The 18,560-nt window shown below is 42.0% G+C and overlaps 1 protein-coding gene across 2 annotated transcripts in view; it reads right to left on the bottom strand.

The window, feature by feature from the left end:
• Nucleotides 1-280: 280 nt before the first annotated feature.
• The window catches only part of IL34 (interleukin 34), a 35,048-nt gene continuing 16,768 nt past the window's right edge, over nt 281-18,560 (bottom strand). Inside the window, exons 2-7 of one of the 2 annotated variants that reach the window (XM_089659222.1) lie at nt 17,992-18,097; nt 15,471-15,571; nt 14,715-14,792; nt 9,988-10,155; nt 6,362-6,513; nt 281-3,682 (exon numbers count right to left, since the gene is read on the bottom strand). In XM_089659222.1, coding sequence (XP_089515348.1) covers nt 3,664-3,682; nt 6,362-6,513; nt 9,988-10,155; nt 14,715-14,792; nt 15,471-15,571; nt 17,992-18,019 — 546 coding nt within the window. In that variant the 5' untranslated portion in view covers nt 18,020-18,097 and the 3' untranslated portion in view covers nt 281-3,663. Of the gene's footprint in view, nt 6,514-9,987; nt 10,156-14,714; nt 14,793-15,470; nt 15,572-17,991; nt 18,098-18,560 lie in introns of both variants that reach the window. The other variant, XM_089659221.1, reaches the window with a different exon arrangement.

The following is an 18,560-nucleotide window of genomic DNA, read 5'->3' as shown; positions in this document are numbered from 1 at the left end:
AGGGACTTCTTCCCTGCGTGTCACGGGCACAGGAGTCCATTCAAATGAATGGGCTCTCGTGCTCGTGTAAAACACGTCCCTCATGGCTGCATATTTTTGAACTGGGGGTAAGTCCACAGAGCAGGTATGTTGCCTAGCATTGTGGGAACACATGGTAAAGCGCATGTTGCTGCAACACACAGGTGAGAAGAGGCTTGAAGGAAAAAGAATGCATACTGTATATGACAATGACAACGTAATAAGAACAATGACCAGCCAGGAGACCGGAGAGACGCAGAAGTGGATTATCAAAACTTTATTCTGTTAGAAAATGTTGTCACACACAAATAATAATCATTGTAATATATAAAAATACATCACCAAAGTCCGATACATACTCTATAAATATATATTTATGAGACTTTATGTTACATTCATTGATTAACAAAGTTCCTGGGAACGTCTGTTGCAGGAGCGACTCTCACGGTGTACAATGAATCCTACGCTGGTGATATGCTGATGTGAACCTGAAACATGGCGGGACACCAGGAAATCACTGGTGAGAGCAGAGCCTGCACACAGAGCCTGTTTACAGGGATCTGTCATTGACTGACTTCTTCTGGCCATCACTGGGCACCTGCTGATTCCATAATTATAGGAGTGGTGACACTAGGGTTGCCACCTCATCCCTTTAAACCCAAACACATATTAATTACACAGGTTCTGTGGCTGATTAAGGTGGTAATTAAACTCACTTAGTGCCTTACCTGCATTAAATTAGCCTCAGAACCTGTGTAATTAATATGTGTTCGAGTTTAAAGGGATGAGGTGACACCTCTGTAGCATCACATGCATTGGCATCCTAGAAGTAGCAATGCACCCGGGGATTGGGCAGAACCAGCCTTCAACACAGCCATTGTGACAGGTCCCCTTGAATTCATTCATCAATTGGCACTTTACCTGCATGTCTTCACTTTCACCTGCATGTCTCCAACTTAAACTTGCATTTCTCCAATTTGAGAATTGAAGGTCAAAAAGAATACATTCAGATTTGGTTTATCAAAAAAGAGCTTTTAATAACATTCACGGGTCAATATATAAAAATGTCAGTAGTCTTCTGGACTGGACAGTGACCTGGTTGGGTCATGGACGGCTCACTGGTCACAAGACCAAGCTTTTGCATGTCCACTCCATTCTAACACCATTTACTGCTAACACAGAGATTCTGTATGCAGACCAGAGAAGCTGTCTTGTGTGTGTTCACTACACAGGTGATATGAAGTAGCCTGATCACTATATCCAAAGTTAATTATATTCTAATAGTATCTGTGAAGAGATCACGGTCATGGTAGATCTAGTAATAGAAATCACATTCAACTGGACTTACTCTGTAATGTTGAAGACATTTCATAACTTCTCCAAGCAAATCCAACATTTCTATCCGCACAGGTAGCACCAACACCTTCATCCAATCACCATGAAATGTGTCAAGGCAGATGCTGATTGCCTGAGAGCTGAATGGGAGGTATGAAGGTTCTGGAACTTCTATATTCTAGTTACAACATCCCATCCTTGGTGTCAGGAAGTCTGCCTAGGTGTTAATGACCATGAACAGGATGGGAAGTGTGAAAGTTGTGGAACCTATTGTTTTAGTTCCATAATTCTATCCTCTGTGTCAAGAAGATACTCCGCTATTTATAACCACACTGGCAGCAAGGACACCTTTATTCCTGCACCATGGAATGTGTAAAGGCAGATGTTGATTGTCCAAGACCAGGATGGGAGATGTGAGACTTGTGCAACCACCCTTGTCTTGTAATATCTTCCCTTATTTGCTTGAGATTCAGGAAGGGGGTTCCACAACTTCCCATCTTGTTCTTGTACAATCAACATCTGCCTTGACACATTCCTTGGTAGTTAGATGAAGGGTTTGGTGCTACCTGTGTGGATATTTATGTGGGGTATTTATCTAATACTCATTAGAACTGAAGAAGTGTCTTGGAAAAGCTACAAAACATCTTCAACATTACAGAACAAGTCCAGCTGAATGTGACTAAGGCAGACCATATATACTGGCCATAATCGCTCGATTAACCCATTAACAGAGTCAGCGTTGATGGGGAAATCCCTCCCATGTACCTATTGTGTTCTCCTGGGGAGAATGGGGAGCCGTTCCTGCTGGGAGAACACAGTGATTACTGCTAGCAGCTGTAGCCGCTGGCAATAATCACATCCTGACAATCCAACTTGCTAGTTGTACCCAAGTCGACTGATGGATCAGCTTGGGTACAACCAACCTCCCCATACATGGATTGAATCTCAGCTGGTCCCTGCTGAACCAGCCATAATTTGAGCCATCTATGGCCTGCTTAAGTACTACTAGATGCCATTTTCAATACTAGTGATAGGTTTATGGAACAAATAGCTCCTTATAGTGCAAACTGCACAACACTCCAATTGTGTGCAATGGATCAATATTACATGTACCTTGTGTAATCAATATCAATTATGAATAATCACAAGAGATCTTAGCAACATGACTGAGCTAATAGAGATCACTCATGTATCTCCAACCATAGCTGACACCTCAGTCCCCCTCTGATAGGATCCCTTACCCACCCCCAACCCTAATGCGTCTTGTATTGTTTTCTCCTTGTTCCCCTTGAATGAATTCTGTAAATTACATTGTTTCTTCCATGATTTACTCAACTCACACTGTTCTCTGCTTTCTTGTCCTTTGCTTTATGTATGGCCAAGGAGCTCCCTTATTTAAAGGGACAATCAAAATAACATCTGACACCATTGTGAAATCCTTTCCTTGGACGCTCTGCTGTTACATTCATTCAGCACTAATATTGGCTCGATGATATAAAAAGACTGTTTTTGGCTTTTTGAATGTTGTCTCTTCTCTATTAAGATATATAAATGGGAATCTTGTGGCATGATTGGTCAGGAGTAAAATCCAATGAGAGATATTCCAGTTGGAGTTGTTTCTGATTATCCAGGGAAGGTCTCAGGTTGCCTGGATATATCAGTAAATTGGGTGTTTGGGAGACAGAATTTCAACATAAATCAGACAAAGATTGCAGTTCCATGTTTATGTAGATCCTAGGAACCCATACATACATTCCCATCATGGACAGAATGGTTTAATTACATTTTTTGCAAAGCAGAGGATGGTGTGTTGCTAGTTGCGTGCAAGGACAGGACCTTTGTTGTGTTGGCCGGACAAGCAATTGGACTTCGGCTACAAGTCATGCAATCCTGGTCATACAATCAGTCCTGATCTTGTAATCCTGGTCATAAAATCCTGGTCATGCATTCCTGTTCATACAATCCTGGTTGTAAAATCCTGGTCACGCAATCCTGATAATACAATCCTAGTTATGCAATCCTGTTCATGCAGTTTTGGCTATACAGTCCTGTTCATACAATCCTGATCATGCAATTCAGATTATGTAGTCCTGTTCATATAATTCTGGTCATGCAATCCTGGTCATACAATTCTTTTAATCCAACTCTTGATCATGCAAAATTGGTCATACCATCCTGGTCATGCAATCCTGGTCATATAATCCTTGTAATACAACTCTTGATCATGCAATATTGGTCAATCAATCCTGGTCCTATGATCCTGGTCATGCAATCCTGGTTATGCAGTCCTGGTCATGCAGTGGCAGGAGCTCACAGAAGCATTATCATTCTGTCATGCAAGTGAAAAACACAAAGAAAAAAGTGAGGGATATGTACCTGCACCATATGAACAGCATGCAGTCAATACTCGACAAACAGATGTAAAGCAAAAAGTATGCCAACCTGAAAACATAGGTGTAGCCTGCCACATGAACAATAACAGGGGAGTCAAACTGGTGGCCCTCCAGCTGTTGAAAAACTACAAGTCCCATCATGCCTCTGCCTTTGGGAGTCATGCTTGTAACTGTCAATATTGCAATGCCTCATGGGACTTGTAGTTTGGCAACAGCTGGAGGGCCACCAGTTTGACACCTGTGCTTCAGAACTTGGCCACGTGATCTCTATGGAAGGGGAGGCACACTGGCCCATTGTTCCCTATAACTGAGATCATGGGGGTCAAAGTCAAGGCATATGGTCATGTCACTAACTACTGTAGGATTCCAGAGCACACTGCTCAGTATTGCTGTACATTTTGGAGGTAATTTACATTCACTGAATCTGGCATAATATGATTATTTCAGCAAATTTTATAACAGGCCCCATAGAGGTCCATACTTTATGGAACATTATCTGTAATCATATTATCTGCACCCTGGAACATCATCTGTACTTGTATTATCTGTATCGTTGCACATAATCTGTATTATCTACATCACCGCCTTCACCAAAATGATTTCTACTCAAACCTGAGACCCTGATTAAATGACCTGACTGGGCTTTTGACTGAAGTGGGAGGAATTATCCTACATAGAGTTCTGGCGGGGTTGCGATTTATTAACAAGGACATCCATTGAAGATGAAAAGTCCTGGAATTTTGAATGAGGGTTTATAGACAAAAAAGGTCTCAGGGATTATCTCTGGTTTGGTCCTTGTAAAGAAACAAGTTTAAAGCAGAGCTCCAGGGAATCCTTTAAATACACAGATGAAATACAGAAGGCTTTTACCTAAAAAAAAATTGCAGTCCTGTTATCCCTGTTGAGATTTACCCACACCCCCTTTTATTAACCAGCATAGCCAACTCCCTGTCTTCCCTTCTTGCCAGTGCTGATAAAGTATTACAGCTTGGTCATGGACCTTCCCAGGCCTGTAACTGGATAGGGAGCATCAGAATATTGATGAGGTCATCCCTTTGCTCTCTCCTCCTATCAGCAATCCCTGTGTATGATCAACAGCACTGTACAATGCCAAACAGCATGGCTGTCTACTGTACTCCCACACAAGAATCCACCAGCACAGAGGCCCACCAGCACAGAGACCCACCAGTACATGGTGCACCTGAACAGAAACCAGCCAGCACAATATCAACCAGAACGGGGGTCCCACCAGCACAGGAACCTACAAGCACAAGGACAAACTGAACTGGGACCTACCAATGAAGGAGCCTTTCACCACAGGGATCAACAAGCATGGGTGCCCACCAGCATAGGGATTAACCATCAAAGGATCACACCAGCACAGGAACCAACCAGAACAGGGAGAAACTGAACAGAAACAAATCAGCAGAGGGATCAAGCAAAACAGGAATCCACCAGCAAAAGGTTCAATCAGAAAAGGATCACTCCACCACCAGAACCCACTAGTAGAAGGACCAACTGAACTGGGACCAACCAACAAAGGGACCTTTCAGCACAGGCATCAACAAGCACAGGTGTCCACCAGCATTGGTAATAACCAGCACAGGGGCCTACTATCATAGGGATCAAACAGCACAGGGACCTACCAACACAAGAACCCGTTACTACAGGATCCCACTAGCACAGGAATCCATCAGCAAAGGGGCTCACCAGCACAGGAACACACTAAAACACAAACCTTTCAGCACAGGGAACAACCAGCATAGGGGCCCACCAGTACAGGAGCCCCTAAACAGAAACCAACCAACACAGGGATCACCCAAAACAGGGGCAACCAACATAGGAATCAATCAGAAAAGGATCACACCACCACTTTAAACCACTAGCACAAGGACTAACTGAACCAGGACCAACCAACAAAGAGACCTTTCAGCACAGGGAATACCCAGCAAAGGTGTTTACCAGTATAGGGGTCCGCCATAAGACATACCAGCATCAGACTTTGTATTGAGAGTCTGTTTGGGAACTTCTGTTTCAGTTATAAGAGTCCTAAGATTATAAATATAGTGTTCAGGTAATAAAATAAATACTATATGATATTTATCCTCCATCCATCCAATCATCTATCCATCCATCAATCCAGTTTAATCATAAGAAAATCAAAGCCCCAGATATGAGTTGTAACAAATCTCTGGCATTTTCCCCACAATCAGACACAATATAAAATATGAAGATTATTTCCTTGCGTCCTCTTATAAATTAAAATGACTCCCCCCTCCCCCCCTGGGGTGGCTCATTGAGTCCATATGAGGTCCATTCATACATCTCTTCCTGTTACACAGAACAGTCATGGCTTTGGCTTTGTGCAAGGTGGTGCAGCCCCATCCTCATGCTGGGGACATAATGATGATATTGTGGTCAATGGTGGTCACACAGCCTTTCCTGCTAATTTCTCCAGCGGGGAAAGTGGCATTTTTCAGCTTTGAGTCATCCCTGAATTCCCCTGATTTGCAGTAGCACAAGACTCCCGCTATTAACTCTTACAAGGCGTTCTTTGATGATTAATAGGTTCTGGAAGAGTTTCAGGAGGGCAAAGTGTGTCCTCCACATCTGACCTGGGGTTGCACAGCGCACATTCCACCTCGTACAGGGCGTACAGGACTTTGAAGCAGTTGTCCAGAAGAGCCTTCGGGGTCACCGCTTTCATCCTGTCTTCTGATTGGTTCAACTGTTCCAGAAGTTTCAGAACCAGGTCACTTTCCACCTGCTGTAAGACAGACATAAGGTGCCTTAGACTTCATATTTGGACTCATATTTGAGTTCAAGAAAGACATGTGACCTGAGAAATGACTAAAATAATTCCAGAACAATACACTCATTAATTCTCAATGCCCCGAGAGAGTGGACAGGTCCAAATTCTTCTGCAGCAGCTGCTGGGATTGCACTATCATGGACCACATCCGACTAGTCAGCCCTGTCTAGGTGGGTTGGCGTCACCCAGTGGCGGTCATTGGGGATATGACACATCTGTCTGTTATGGGGATCACCCGGAATGTTTGACATTTTTCTGCATTGTGGGAGTTCAGGATGTATCAGCGATAGAAGGATTGTTGGGTGACAACTGAACAGTTTGTTTTCATGGAGCATCAATGGGTCCTTATGATATTTAACTCCTTGCTAACCACTACTGAATCCAATGTATTAAAACAAGTCAGCAGTCAATAAGGGGTTAAATATCTTGCTGACCACCAAAATTGAATGACTTTTCTTCATGAATTACATAGAATTGGATATATCTGTCCAAAGCATGAACGCCAAGAAAACAAACTTTTGTACATCACGTCCTTGAAGAAACATGTCATTTGGTTTTTGTGTCCTCAGGAACGTATGGGGTGTATTTTTTTTTTTAATTGCTGTGCAAATGTTTCAACATTTGCATAAAAAATCACAAATAATCTCCATAATCATTGTGATATGTGTGAAAGGTCAGCTTCTATTGTTGCCTTTAGCAGGGTGAATGTAACATTCCCTAAAATTAGTGTCTAAGAGAAAATAGAGTTTGGAACATTTGACCAAAAGAGGTAACGATTATTCAGCCAATAAAGAAAATCTATAGACAAGACTAAGAACATTCGACCAGAAGAGGAAATAATATGAGATTCCTGAGCTCACTACTGACATTGTTATCAATCAACTACTGCACAGAGTAAACTGCTATACAGGAGTGATACAATTTTATGTTGCAGAGATGGAACTCCGTTGTTTACTTTAGGTCAGGGGTAGGCAAGATCTGGCACTCCATCTGTAGGGGAACTACCAGGGGCGGACTGACCTTCTGGGCACTCGGGCACTGTCCGAGGGCCCAGGTCAGTAGGGGGCCCCAAGAGATTTCATAGGCTGTTTTGGGTGTGGTTTGAGTGTAGGCGAGGACACGGGCCCCATGATTTCCTTTTGCCCGGGGGCCCCATGAGTTGTCAGTCCACCCCTGGGAACTACAAATCCCATCGTGTGTCTCCCCCTGGGAGTCATGCCTGTGGCTACCAGAGTCTTGCAATGCCTCATGGGACTTGTAGTTTCACAGCAGCTTCAGTGCCAAAGGTATCCTGCCTATGGTGATCTGTGAAGGGTTTCAGTCCGGTAAACTTGTCAAATAATGGAGTTCCTTCTCTGCAACATTGTATCAATTCTGTGCAGCAGTTCATTCTCTGCAGTAGCTGATTCATTACACCTAAACCCAACTCCAGGCATACTATGACTTTAAATAGTTTGTTTGAATCACGATCGTCCAAAAAACTATTTCCTTTACTAACTGATGAGCCTGCTGTCAGCGCTGAACAAACCGTATGTAGCATCAGCTATCAGTACACAGTGTTGTATTCCTGCAGCAGTATGGGGACATCCCATTCCATTTTCGGTACAAAATTGAGTCAGGCTGAGCGCTGCTTAGCCATTCACAGGAAGCCTTGTATTTTTATCAATAAATACAAGGCTTCCTCTGATTGGCTGAGGTGGAGAGGCAGGCAGGAGATGTCACAATCTCTACCTCATTAGAACCAAAGAATAGAGCTGACCACTAAAAATGACCATTAAAACTGTCCACTATAGCTGACCATTAGAGCTAATCACCATAGCTTGCTGTTAGAGATCAACATTAGAACTGACCACCAAAGTTAACCATTAGGCCCCATTCACACTTGGGCATTTTGAATCACAGGTAGAATAGCCGCTATTCTGCTCACGATTCAAAACGCCCAAATGTGAAGGAGGCCTTAGAGCTGATCACTAAATCTGATCATTAGAGCTGACCACTAGAACTCTCCATTAGAGCTGACCATTACAGCTAACCATTGGAACTGTCCAATAAAGTTGGCAATTAGAGCTGACCACTAGAGCTGACCATTGGAGTTAATCACTAGAACTGACCACCAGAGCTGACCATTAGAGTTGATCACTAGAACTGACCACTAGAGCTGACCATTTCAGCCAGGGCAGCCATCAGAAATTTTGTGGCCCCTTACACAGCTTTAGGCCTGGGCCTCCCCCGGGCCTGACCACCAATATTCCCCAGGGTCTGCCCACTGGCCGTCCCACTGAATCCTCCCACTGAGTCCTTCAGTGCACCCACTTTCCTTTTAACACTGTTACAACTAAATGTATGAAAATGAAAAGTGTACTCCAAGTTATCAGTGCTTGCATTCCCATATATTCAGCAAAGTGATGGCCCAATCCAGGAAAGAGATATCCCCATATATTCAGCAAAGAGACAGCCTAATCTAACAAAGAGACATCCCCATATAGCAAAGAGAAAACCCAATTCAGCAAAGAGACAGCCCAAGTCAGCAGAGACATCCCCATATATTCAGCAAAGAGATATCCCCGTATAACAATTGTTAATAAAAGATTAATCAGACACAAGGGGGCGCCCCCTTGTGTCCCATTTATCTTCTACAGAGTTCTGCTTCACTCTATGGGAAGCTGCCTTCGCCATCCATCCTCCACCTAGGACCCTTGGACTATGGACTTTCATGTCTCCATTTGTTGCTTTATTGCCACCCAATTTTGATCTCATTATTATTGTTTGCCTATTCCCCTATTTTATTTCTCCTGCTGTATCCGTCGTTTGTCACTAACCATACCTAGACTTTTATATGTGTGGTCCTCTCCCAGCGCCATTTTGTTTTTATTTGTTAATAAAAGATGGCACATTCAACACACAACCAGGTCCTTCTAGGGCACGGGTGTCAAACTGGCGGCCCTCTAGCTGTTGCTAAACTACAAGTCCCATGAGGCATTGCAAGATTGACAGTTAAAGCATGACTGCCAAAGGCAGAGGCATGGTGGGACTTGTAGTTTCGCAACAGCTGGAGGGCCTCCAGTTTGACACCCCTTTTCCAGAGGGCACCTCCAATCCTTTAAATTTGAAGACCCCCTCCCTGCACAGTTCGCATGAACAGGGTGCGATTTTGATGTGGCGTTGGAATTGCACAGAAACCTGTGCGAATTCCACACCGCATCAGAGTGAACCGGCACTTAGAGGTGACCAGTAGAACGGATCACTAGAGGTGAACATTACAGCTGATGACCATTATAACCAATTACTGCAGCTGACCATTATATCTGATCACTAGAGCTGACCACTAGAGCTAACCATTTCAGCTGATAATTATAGCTGACCATTAGAGCTGACCAGTCTTGTATATTTAGTACATAGTTTCTGCATGAGGCCAGATATTCACATTACCTGCTCATCTGTGTCTCTCAGCAAAACTTTGAATATATTCTGCAGTTCAGTGATATACGGGCGAGTCGGGTGTCTCTGTGGCAGTGCCCTCTGTATGGTCTGCAAGATACTCTCATTGATGATCCCCCACAGATAGCGCAATTCCTTCACTGTGATCCCTTTATTTTTCTGCAACGAAAAGATATCTCTAGTCACTGCTTAGAAGACCAAAAACCAGACACCATCTAACTATTGTATTAATGTGCCTCTGATGTGCAGGCTCTATCTGATTGCTGCAGCTTTTAATGCACATTGTGAGAAGCTCACAGTGTGCAGTGAAATCGGTCATCTCAGTACAGAACAGGAGCCTGTACAACTGTGCAAGACTGAAGAGAAGGGTGGAGGTCAGATTTAAATAAGAAGAAATAACTTCCTTAGATCAGCTTGACAGATTTGTGCACCACAGGCAGTTCTTATTTCCAGCCCACGCATAAATAAGGCCGCCTGCTCAGCTCTCAGTCATCCACATTCTCTGAATAATTATTTTACAACTGTTTGTATTTCTGTAAATAGAGAGTAAAATATAAACTAAGATAAGAGTGTCCTAGGGGATCCATGAAGAATGATCCTGGCAGGAATCAATGTTTCCTCTTTCCTTTCAGATCTGGATTTATACGGTTATATTACAGATTACCGTATATTATTATTGTGGATTTATACGGTTATATTACAGATTATATATTTAATGTAGATTTATACGGTTATATTACAGATTATATTATTATTATTGTGGATTTATACGGTTATATTACAGATTATATAATGATTACGGATTTATAACATTATAAAACAGATTATATAATTGTTGTGGATTTATACGGTTATGTTACAGATTATATAATTATTGTGGATTTATACGGTTATATTACAGATTATATAGTTATTGTAGATTTATACGGTTATGTTACAGATTATATAATTATTGTGGATTTATACGGTTATATTACAGATTATATAGTTATTGTAGATTTATACGGTTATATTACAGATTATATTATTATTGTAGATTTATACGGATATATTACAGATTATATTATTATTGTAGATTTATACGGTTATATTACAGATTATATAGTTATTGTAGATTTATACGGTTATATTACAGATTATATTATTATTGTAGATTTATACGGTTATATTACAGATTATATTATTATTGTAGATTTATACGGTTATATTATAGATTATATAGTTATTGTGGATTTATACGGATATATTACAGATTATATTATTATTGTAGATTTATACGGTTATATTACAGATCATATAGTTATTGTGGATTTACACGGTTATATTACAGATTATATAGTTATTGTAGATTTATACGGTTATATTACAGATCATATAATTATTGTGGATTTATACGGTTATATTAAGATTATGGTGTCCGTTTATGAACCAGCGGTAATAGATCGCTGCTCAGTTCTCCGGCATTCTCGGAGAACACAGTTCTCCTGTGAATGCAGTTTATGATGCAGTTCTCCGAACGAAGGGAGAACGGTCTCCAAACGCTGGAGAACGGTCTACAAAATCTGGAAAACGGCTGATTTTACTATAATCTCGCAAGATTACAGTAAAAGATCAGTTTACTAAACAGAGGTAAATTATCTCTGCTTAGTTTGCGGTCCCTCCGATTCTCCAGCTCTGGGCTGGAGAATCTGGAGGGAGAACACAGATCTCCAGTGAAGGGCTGACATGATCTCCTGAGTGTCATAAACTGTGAATGACCAGAAAATAGCTGAGATCCGTTGAATCGCAGCTATTCTCTGTGTCATAAACGGACACCTATATAGTTATTGTGGATTTATATATTTATATTACAGATTATATACCGGTAGTTATTGTGGATTTATACGGTTATATTACAGATTATATAATTATTGTGGATTTTTACGGTTATATTAAGATTATATAGTTATTGTGGATTTATATATTTATATTACAGATTATATAATTATTGTGGATTTATATATTTATATTACAGATTATATAATTATTGTGGATTTATACGGTTATATTACAGATTATATAGTTATTGTGGATTTATACGGTTATATTACAGATTATATAATTATTGTGGATTTATACGGTTATATTACAGATCATATAATTATTGTGGATTTATACGGTTATATTACAGATTATATAGTTATTGTGGATTTATACGGTTATATTACAGATCATATAATTATTGTGGATTTATACGGTTATATTACAGATTATATAGTTATTGTAGATTTATACGGTTATATTACAGATTATATAGTTATTGTAGATTTATACGGTTATATTATAGATTATATAGTTATTGTGGATTTATACGGTTATATTACAGATTATATAGTTATTGTATATTATATAGTTATATTACAAATTATATTACAGATTATATAGTTTTTGTAGATTTATGCGGTTTTATAATTAATGTGGATTTATACGGTTATATTACAGATTATATTACAGATTATATAGTTTTTGTAGATTTATGCGGTTATATAATTAATGTGGATTTATACGGTTATATTACAGATTATAAGGTTAATTGGATTTATACGGTTATATTACAATTTATATGTCTGTTACGATTTCTATGGTTATATTACAGTTTATATGATTACTATGGTTTATAAAGCTGTATTGATTTCAACCGTTTTTATGGTTAATATTATCATTGATAAGGTTATATTATGGTCAGGGGTGGACTGACAACTCATGGGGCCCCCAGGCAATAGGGGATCATGGGACCCCTGTGTCCTTGCCCAAACTCAAAAAAGCCTATGAAAAAGGTACCAAGGGCATCTCATGGGGCCCCCTACTGACCCCGGACCCTCAGGCAGTGCCCGAGTTTCCAAATGGTCAGTCCACCCCTGATTATGGTTTATAATGTTATATTGGGGTTATAAGGGTATATTATGGCTTATATACTTATATTAAGGTTTATGGTTACTATGGTTCATAAGGTTATATCAGTTTAAATAGTTATTATGATTTATAGGGTTATTTTATGGTTTATATAGTTTTTATTACGGTTCATTTGATTGCTATGGTTTGTAAGTTTATATTATGGTTTGTAAGGTTATAGAATAGTTTAAATGGTTATTTTATGGTTTATAGGGTTATAATTTGCACAGGCCGGTAACCTCACTGTTCTATTAATAAAAAATAGCTTGGTCACCAACCTGCCCCCCAGAGTGTGATTGGGCAATGAAGGGGATGCAGCACACTGAAGAGGTCATCACTCTGCTCTATCCACCTGTATACGTGTTTAAAATGATGACTGACAACACTGGAAGTAAAGCTCTGATGGGCTCAGAGAACTACCCCTCATCTTCACAGTTTGAGTGCTAATATGAAGAGTATATTACATTACATACATTTCAAGATTTTTAATGAAAATACATGGATTTACTGGGATTTTTATATCTGCCTGGAGTTTGGCTTTAAGGAGAGATATATACATTGTAAACACCATTTTTAGAGTGGATCGGAGCTAGTAGAGCATAGTGTAGCAGGACAGAGTGGAGAGTCAGAGCAAAGAGGAGCTCAACAGACTGGAGAGGAGCAGGGCAGAGTGGAGAGGAGCATGGATAAATGGAAAAGAGCAGAGGGGAGCAGGCAGAGAGAAGCAGAGAGGAGCTCAGCAGAGTGGAGAAGAGCAGACAGGAGCAGGTAGAGAAGAGCAGAGAGGAGCTCAGCAGAGAGGAGCTGAGCAGAACAGCGTGGAAAGAACAGGAATTGGTGGAAAGAGCAGAGAGGAGCAGGTAGAGAGAAGCAGAGAGTAGCTCAGCAGAGTGGAAAAGAGCAGAGCAGAGCAGGCAGAGAAGAGCAGAGAGGAGCTCAGCAGAGAGAAGAAGAGCAGAGCTGTGTGGAAAGAACAGGAATAGGTGGAAAGAGCAGAGAGGAGCAGGTAGAGAAGAGCAGAGAGCAACTCAACAGAGTGGAGAAGAGCAGGGCAGCATGGACAGGAACAGAGCAGAGAGGAAAGAGCAGGGAGAAGTGGAAAAGAGCAGAGAGGAGCAGGTAGAGAAGAGCAGAGCAGGACAGGACAGAGAAAAGCAGAATAGAGAAGAGCAGGGACAAGTGGAAAACAGCAGAGAGGAGCAGGTAGAGAAGACCAGAGCAGGACGGAGAAGAGCAGAGTAGAGAAGAGCAGGGAAAAGTGGAAAAGAACAGAATGCAGAATAGTCAGAGCATAGAAAAACATGTGGAGAAGCACCAAATAGACCAGGGCAGAGTAGAGAACAGCAGGGCTGAATGTGGCAGGGTGGAGAAGAGCAGTGCACAGCAGAGTGGAGAACAGCAAAGTAGAGAAGTGCAAGGAGAAGTGGAAAAGAGCAGAATGGAGCAGGAAAGAGCAGAGCAAAGAAGAGCAGGGTGGAGAAGAGCAGGAGCAACAAAGAGTGGGGAAGAGGAGGGGAGACGAAGAGTGGAGAAGAGCAGGGGCAACGAAGTGTGGAGAAGAGCAGGGGCAACGAAGTGTGGAGAAGAGCAGGGGCAACGAAGTGTGGAGAAGAGCAGGGGCAACGAAGAGTGGAGAAGATCAGGGGCAACGAAGTGTGGAGAAGAGCAGGGCAGAAAGGAATATGGTGGAATGAGCAGGGTACACTGGAGCAGAGCAGGGTCAGCATTTCACATAATGACAACAAAGGTTCTGCAGCATGCACAGCACATATCCAGGCTCAGTGTACCAGTGTGGTGATGTTCTGACATCGGAGAACCTCTTCATACTTTACATACAGCTTGTAGTCAATAGGAAAATATTCCCGCTGCCAAGGAGAAAACATTCTGTTAGTTCCATCTCTCTGTATCTGTGTATAAAAACTGCTCTATTAAAGAGTGGAGCTGTGAGCTCTATGTCACCCTTTTGGCGGCATGCTTTGCAGTCAATGTCAATACATGTCAATTCGCCTAGCCAATGCAAAAAAAAATGTATGAAAATGTTGACGCCTGGGTGTAAGCCCAGTCGTGTGCTGACAACGGATGCTTGGGGCATATTTATAAAGTGGTGAAAGTGACATTCTCTGACGGGGAATCATATCTGTCATAAAAAGGCAGGTAAAGGATGATGTGAGGACGGCACTATGGAGCCCACTAGAGAGAAAACTGGGCACTGAAAGACCCACACAAGCATTTTCTCTGATGGGCGATCCCATACATGGCTATGGTTTGTTCTGTGCCCAGAGTTCCTCTTTAAATACAACACACATATTGGGGGTCCCAGCATTCAAGAGTAATAAGACTCTTCCTGTTGGGGACATAAAGGGCTTCAGCCCCTGAATTATATATAAACATCCTCTTCATGGTGAGGAGTGGAATCTTTCCATAGATGGAATAGTTTATAGAATTTTAGCGGTTTGTCTATAAATATTGATATAAAACCTTGTTGGGCCGCTCATCGTCTGGACAGATGGGGGTTAGTCTGAGTTCATGAGATGATAACTTACCATGTATGTGACCCGGTTATCATACAGCAGCTTTCCATGTAAAGTCTGTATGATCTGACAGTCATTGAGAATCACGGCAGCTCGGCCCAGCGCCAGAACACCTACAACACACAACCCAGCCCCCGGTCAGAAGATCATCATCATTATGGTCAATAATGTTTTTAATTCATTCATAACTGTATCCTGTGGATTATCACTATCAAACACAACTTAATTCATTGCATAGAAATATATTGATAAGGACTGGATACATTGTGGGCTTGTGTAGTTAGAGGAGTATCCGGTTTAAAGGGAACCTGTCATATAATCCAAACTGCACCATGACATCAGTGCTAAAAAAGCAGGCTCTCCGTGTATCTTCAGATATGCCCTGCCCAGGGGCGGACTGACAACTTATGGGGCCCCTGGGCAATAGGGGATCATGGGGCCCCTGTGTCCTCGCCCATACCCAAAAAAGCCTATGAAAAAGCCAATGAAACGTACCAGGGGCATCTCATGGGGCCCCCTACTGAACCAGGGCCCTTGGGCAGTGCCCTTGTGCTTGAATGGTCAGTCTGCCCCTGGCCCTGCCTCTGCCAAACTCGACATGACTCTGCAACCAGAGCTTCCAACCTCTCTGCCACACCGAATGTCATTCCACCATCCAACCAGCCAATAAAGAGGTGCCATGTTGGTTAGCGGAATGGTTAGGGAGCGCCGAGGTTTAGTTTGTAAGAGTAATAAAACCATAGGTACATGTAGCACTGACATTTCGGTGTGCTATCAACATCCATGCCAGGTTTGCTTCACTAAGAATATTTGCTCCTCATAAAGGCCATGGATGGATAGATGACAGGGGGATGGATTAGATGCAGGGGCAGACTGACAACTCATGGGGCCCCCCAGGCAATAGGGGATCATGGGGCCCCTGTGTCCTTGCCCAAACTCAAAAAAGCCTACGAAAAAGATACCAGGGACATCTCATGGGGCCCCCTACTGACCCTGGGCCCTCAGGCAGTGCCCGAGTTTCCAAATGGTCAGTCCGCCCCTGATTAGATGCATGATACTTGGGTTGATGACAAATGAATGGATGGGTGGATAATGGATGGATGGGCGATGGATGCATGAATGGATAGATGGATGAAAGGTGGATGGATTAGATGGATGGTACTTGGGTTGATGACGAATGGATGAAAACTGAATGGATGGATGGATGACAGGTGGATGGATTAGATGGATGATACTTGGGTTGATGACAAATGAATGGATGGGTGAATGATGAATGGATAGGCAATGGATGCATGAATGGATGGATGGATGACAGGTGGATGGATTAGATGGATGATACTTGGGTTGATGACAAATGAATTGATGGGTGGATGATGGATGGATGGGCGATGGATGCATGAATGGATGGATGGATGGATGACAGGTGGATGGATTAGATGGATGATACTTGCTTGATGACGAATGGATGAAAATTGAATGGATGAATGGATGACAGGTGGATGGATTAGATGGAAGATACTTGGGTTGATGACAAATAAATGGATGGGTGAATGATGGCTGGATGGGTGATGGATGCATGAATGGATGGATGGATAACAGGTGGATGGATTAGATGTATGATACTTGGGTTGATGACAAATGAATGGATGGGTGGATGATGGATGGATGGGCAATGGATGCATGAATGGATGGATGAATGACAGGTGGATAGATTAGATGGATGATACTTGGGTTGATGAAGAATGAATGGATGGGTGGGTGATGGATGGATGGGCTATGGATGCATGGATGGATGGATGACAAGTGGATGGATTAGATGGATGATACTTGGGTTGATGACCAATGAATAGATGGGTGGATGATGGATGGATGGATGGATGGATGGTCGATGGATGCATGAATGGATGGATGACAGGTGGATGGATTATATGGATGATACTTGGGTTGATGATCAATGGATGAAAATTGAATGGATGGATGACAGGCGAATGGATTAGATGGATGATGCTTGGGTTGATGATGAATGGATGGATGAAAAATGAATGGATGGATGACAGGTGGATGGATTAGATGGATGATACATGGGTTGATGAAGAATGAATGGATGGATGGATGATAAATGGATGATGGTAATTGATGGATGATAGACAAATGAATGGGCAGGTAGATATATTGTTGATACATGGATAGATGGATGAATGGATGGATGGATGAATGGATGCATGGGTACATGGAGAATGATGATAACTGGATGGATGGAAGATAAATAGATAGAGGATGGATAAATGATAGTTGGACGTATGGGTGGGTAGATAAATTATTGAAACATTGAAAAATGGATTGAATTGATACACCATTTCAGTCCATGTAGAACAGACATATATATTATACAAGGTGGAAGGGCCATCCGTAGCTCTGGTGGTATGACAGTACATGGGGCCTAGCCAGACACATCATCTCAGCCCTGGTACTGCCGTGTTCACACTTGAAGCCAGATGATGGTTTCTGACACTTTGTTACATGTTGTACTTACACAGAAGGAATAGAAGTCGCCCCTCCATGGTGGTCCTAGTCTTGTGTCTGCGGGGCCACCGAGGAGCCGCTACAAAGGGCCACTATGAAGAGCGGTTTTCTTCAAACTGAAATAAGCATAAAAAAATTAAACAAAAAAGTAAAAATAAATAGCAAGCTATCAAAGCACAGAGGCCTTTCCTCGGGTACACTAGTGACATTTATTTAATACAGGTACTTATAAAGCGCCATCAATTTTACGCAGTGCTTTACATATATATTGTACATTCACATCAGTCCCTAACCCTCAAGGGGTGTACAATCTAAGGTCCCTAACTTACATTCATACATACACATACTAGGGCCAATTTAGACAGGAGCCAATTAACCTACCAGCATGTCTTTGGAGTGTGGGAGGAAACCCAAACAGGCACAGGGAGAACATGCAAACTCCAGGCAGGCGGTGCCGTGGCTGGGATTCGACCCAACGACCCTTATACTGCCAGGCGGAAGTGCTAACCATTTAGCCACTGTGCTGCCCACTGATTCTGCTTCTAGGATGGGGCATTTGTAATGTGTGTATTCTGGTCT

Source organism: Staurois parvus, unplaced genomic scaffold, assembly GCF_062004578.1.
Source record: "Staurois parvus isolate SC_StPar_1 unplaced genomic scaffold, SC_StPar_1.0 ptg001136l, whole genome shotgun sequence".
In the NCBI taxonomy this organism is placed as follows: domain Eukaryota; kingdom Metazoa; phylum Chordata; class Amphibia; order Anura; family Ranidae; genus Staurois; species Staurois parvus.
This window is presented reverse-complemented; position numbering and strand designations above follow the sequence as displayed.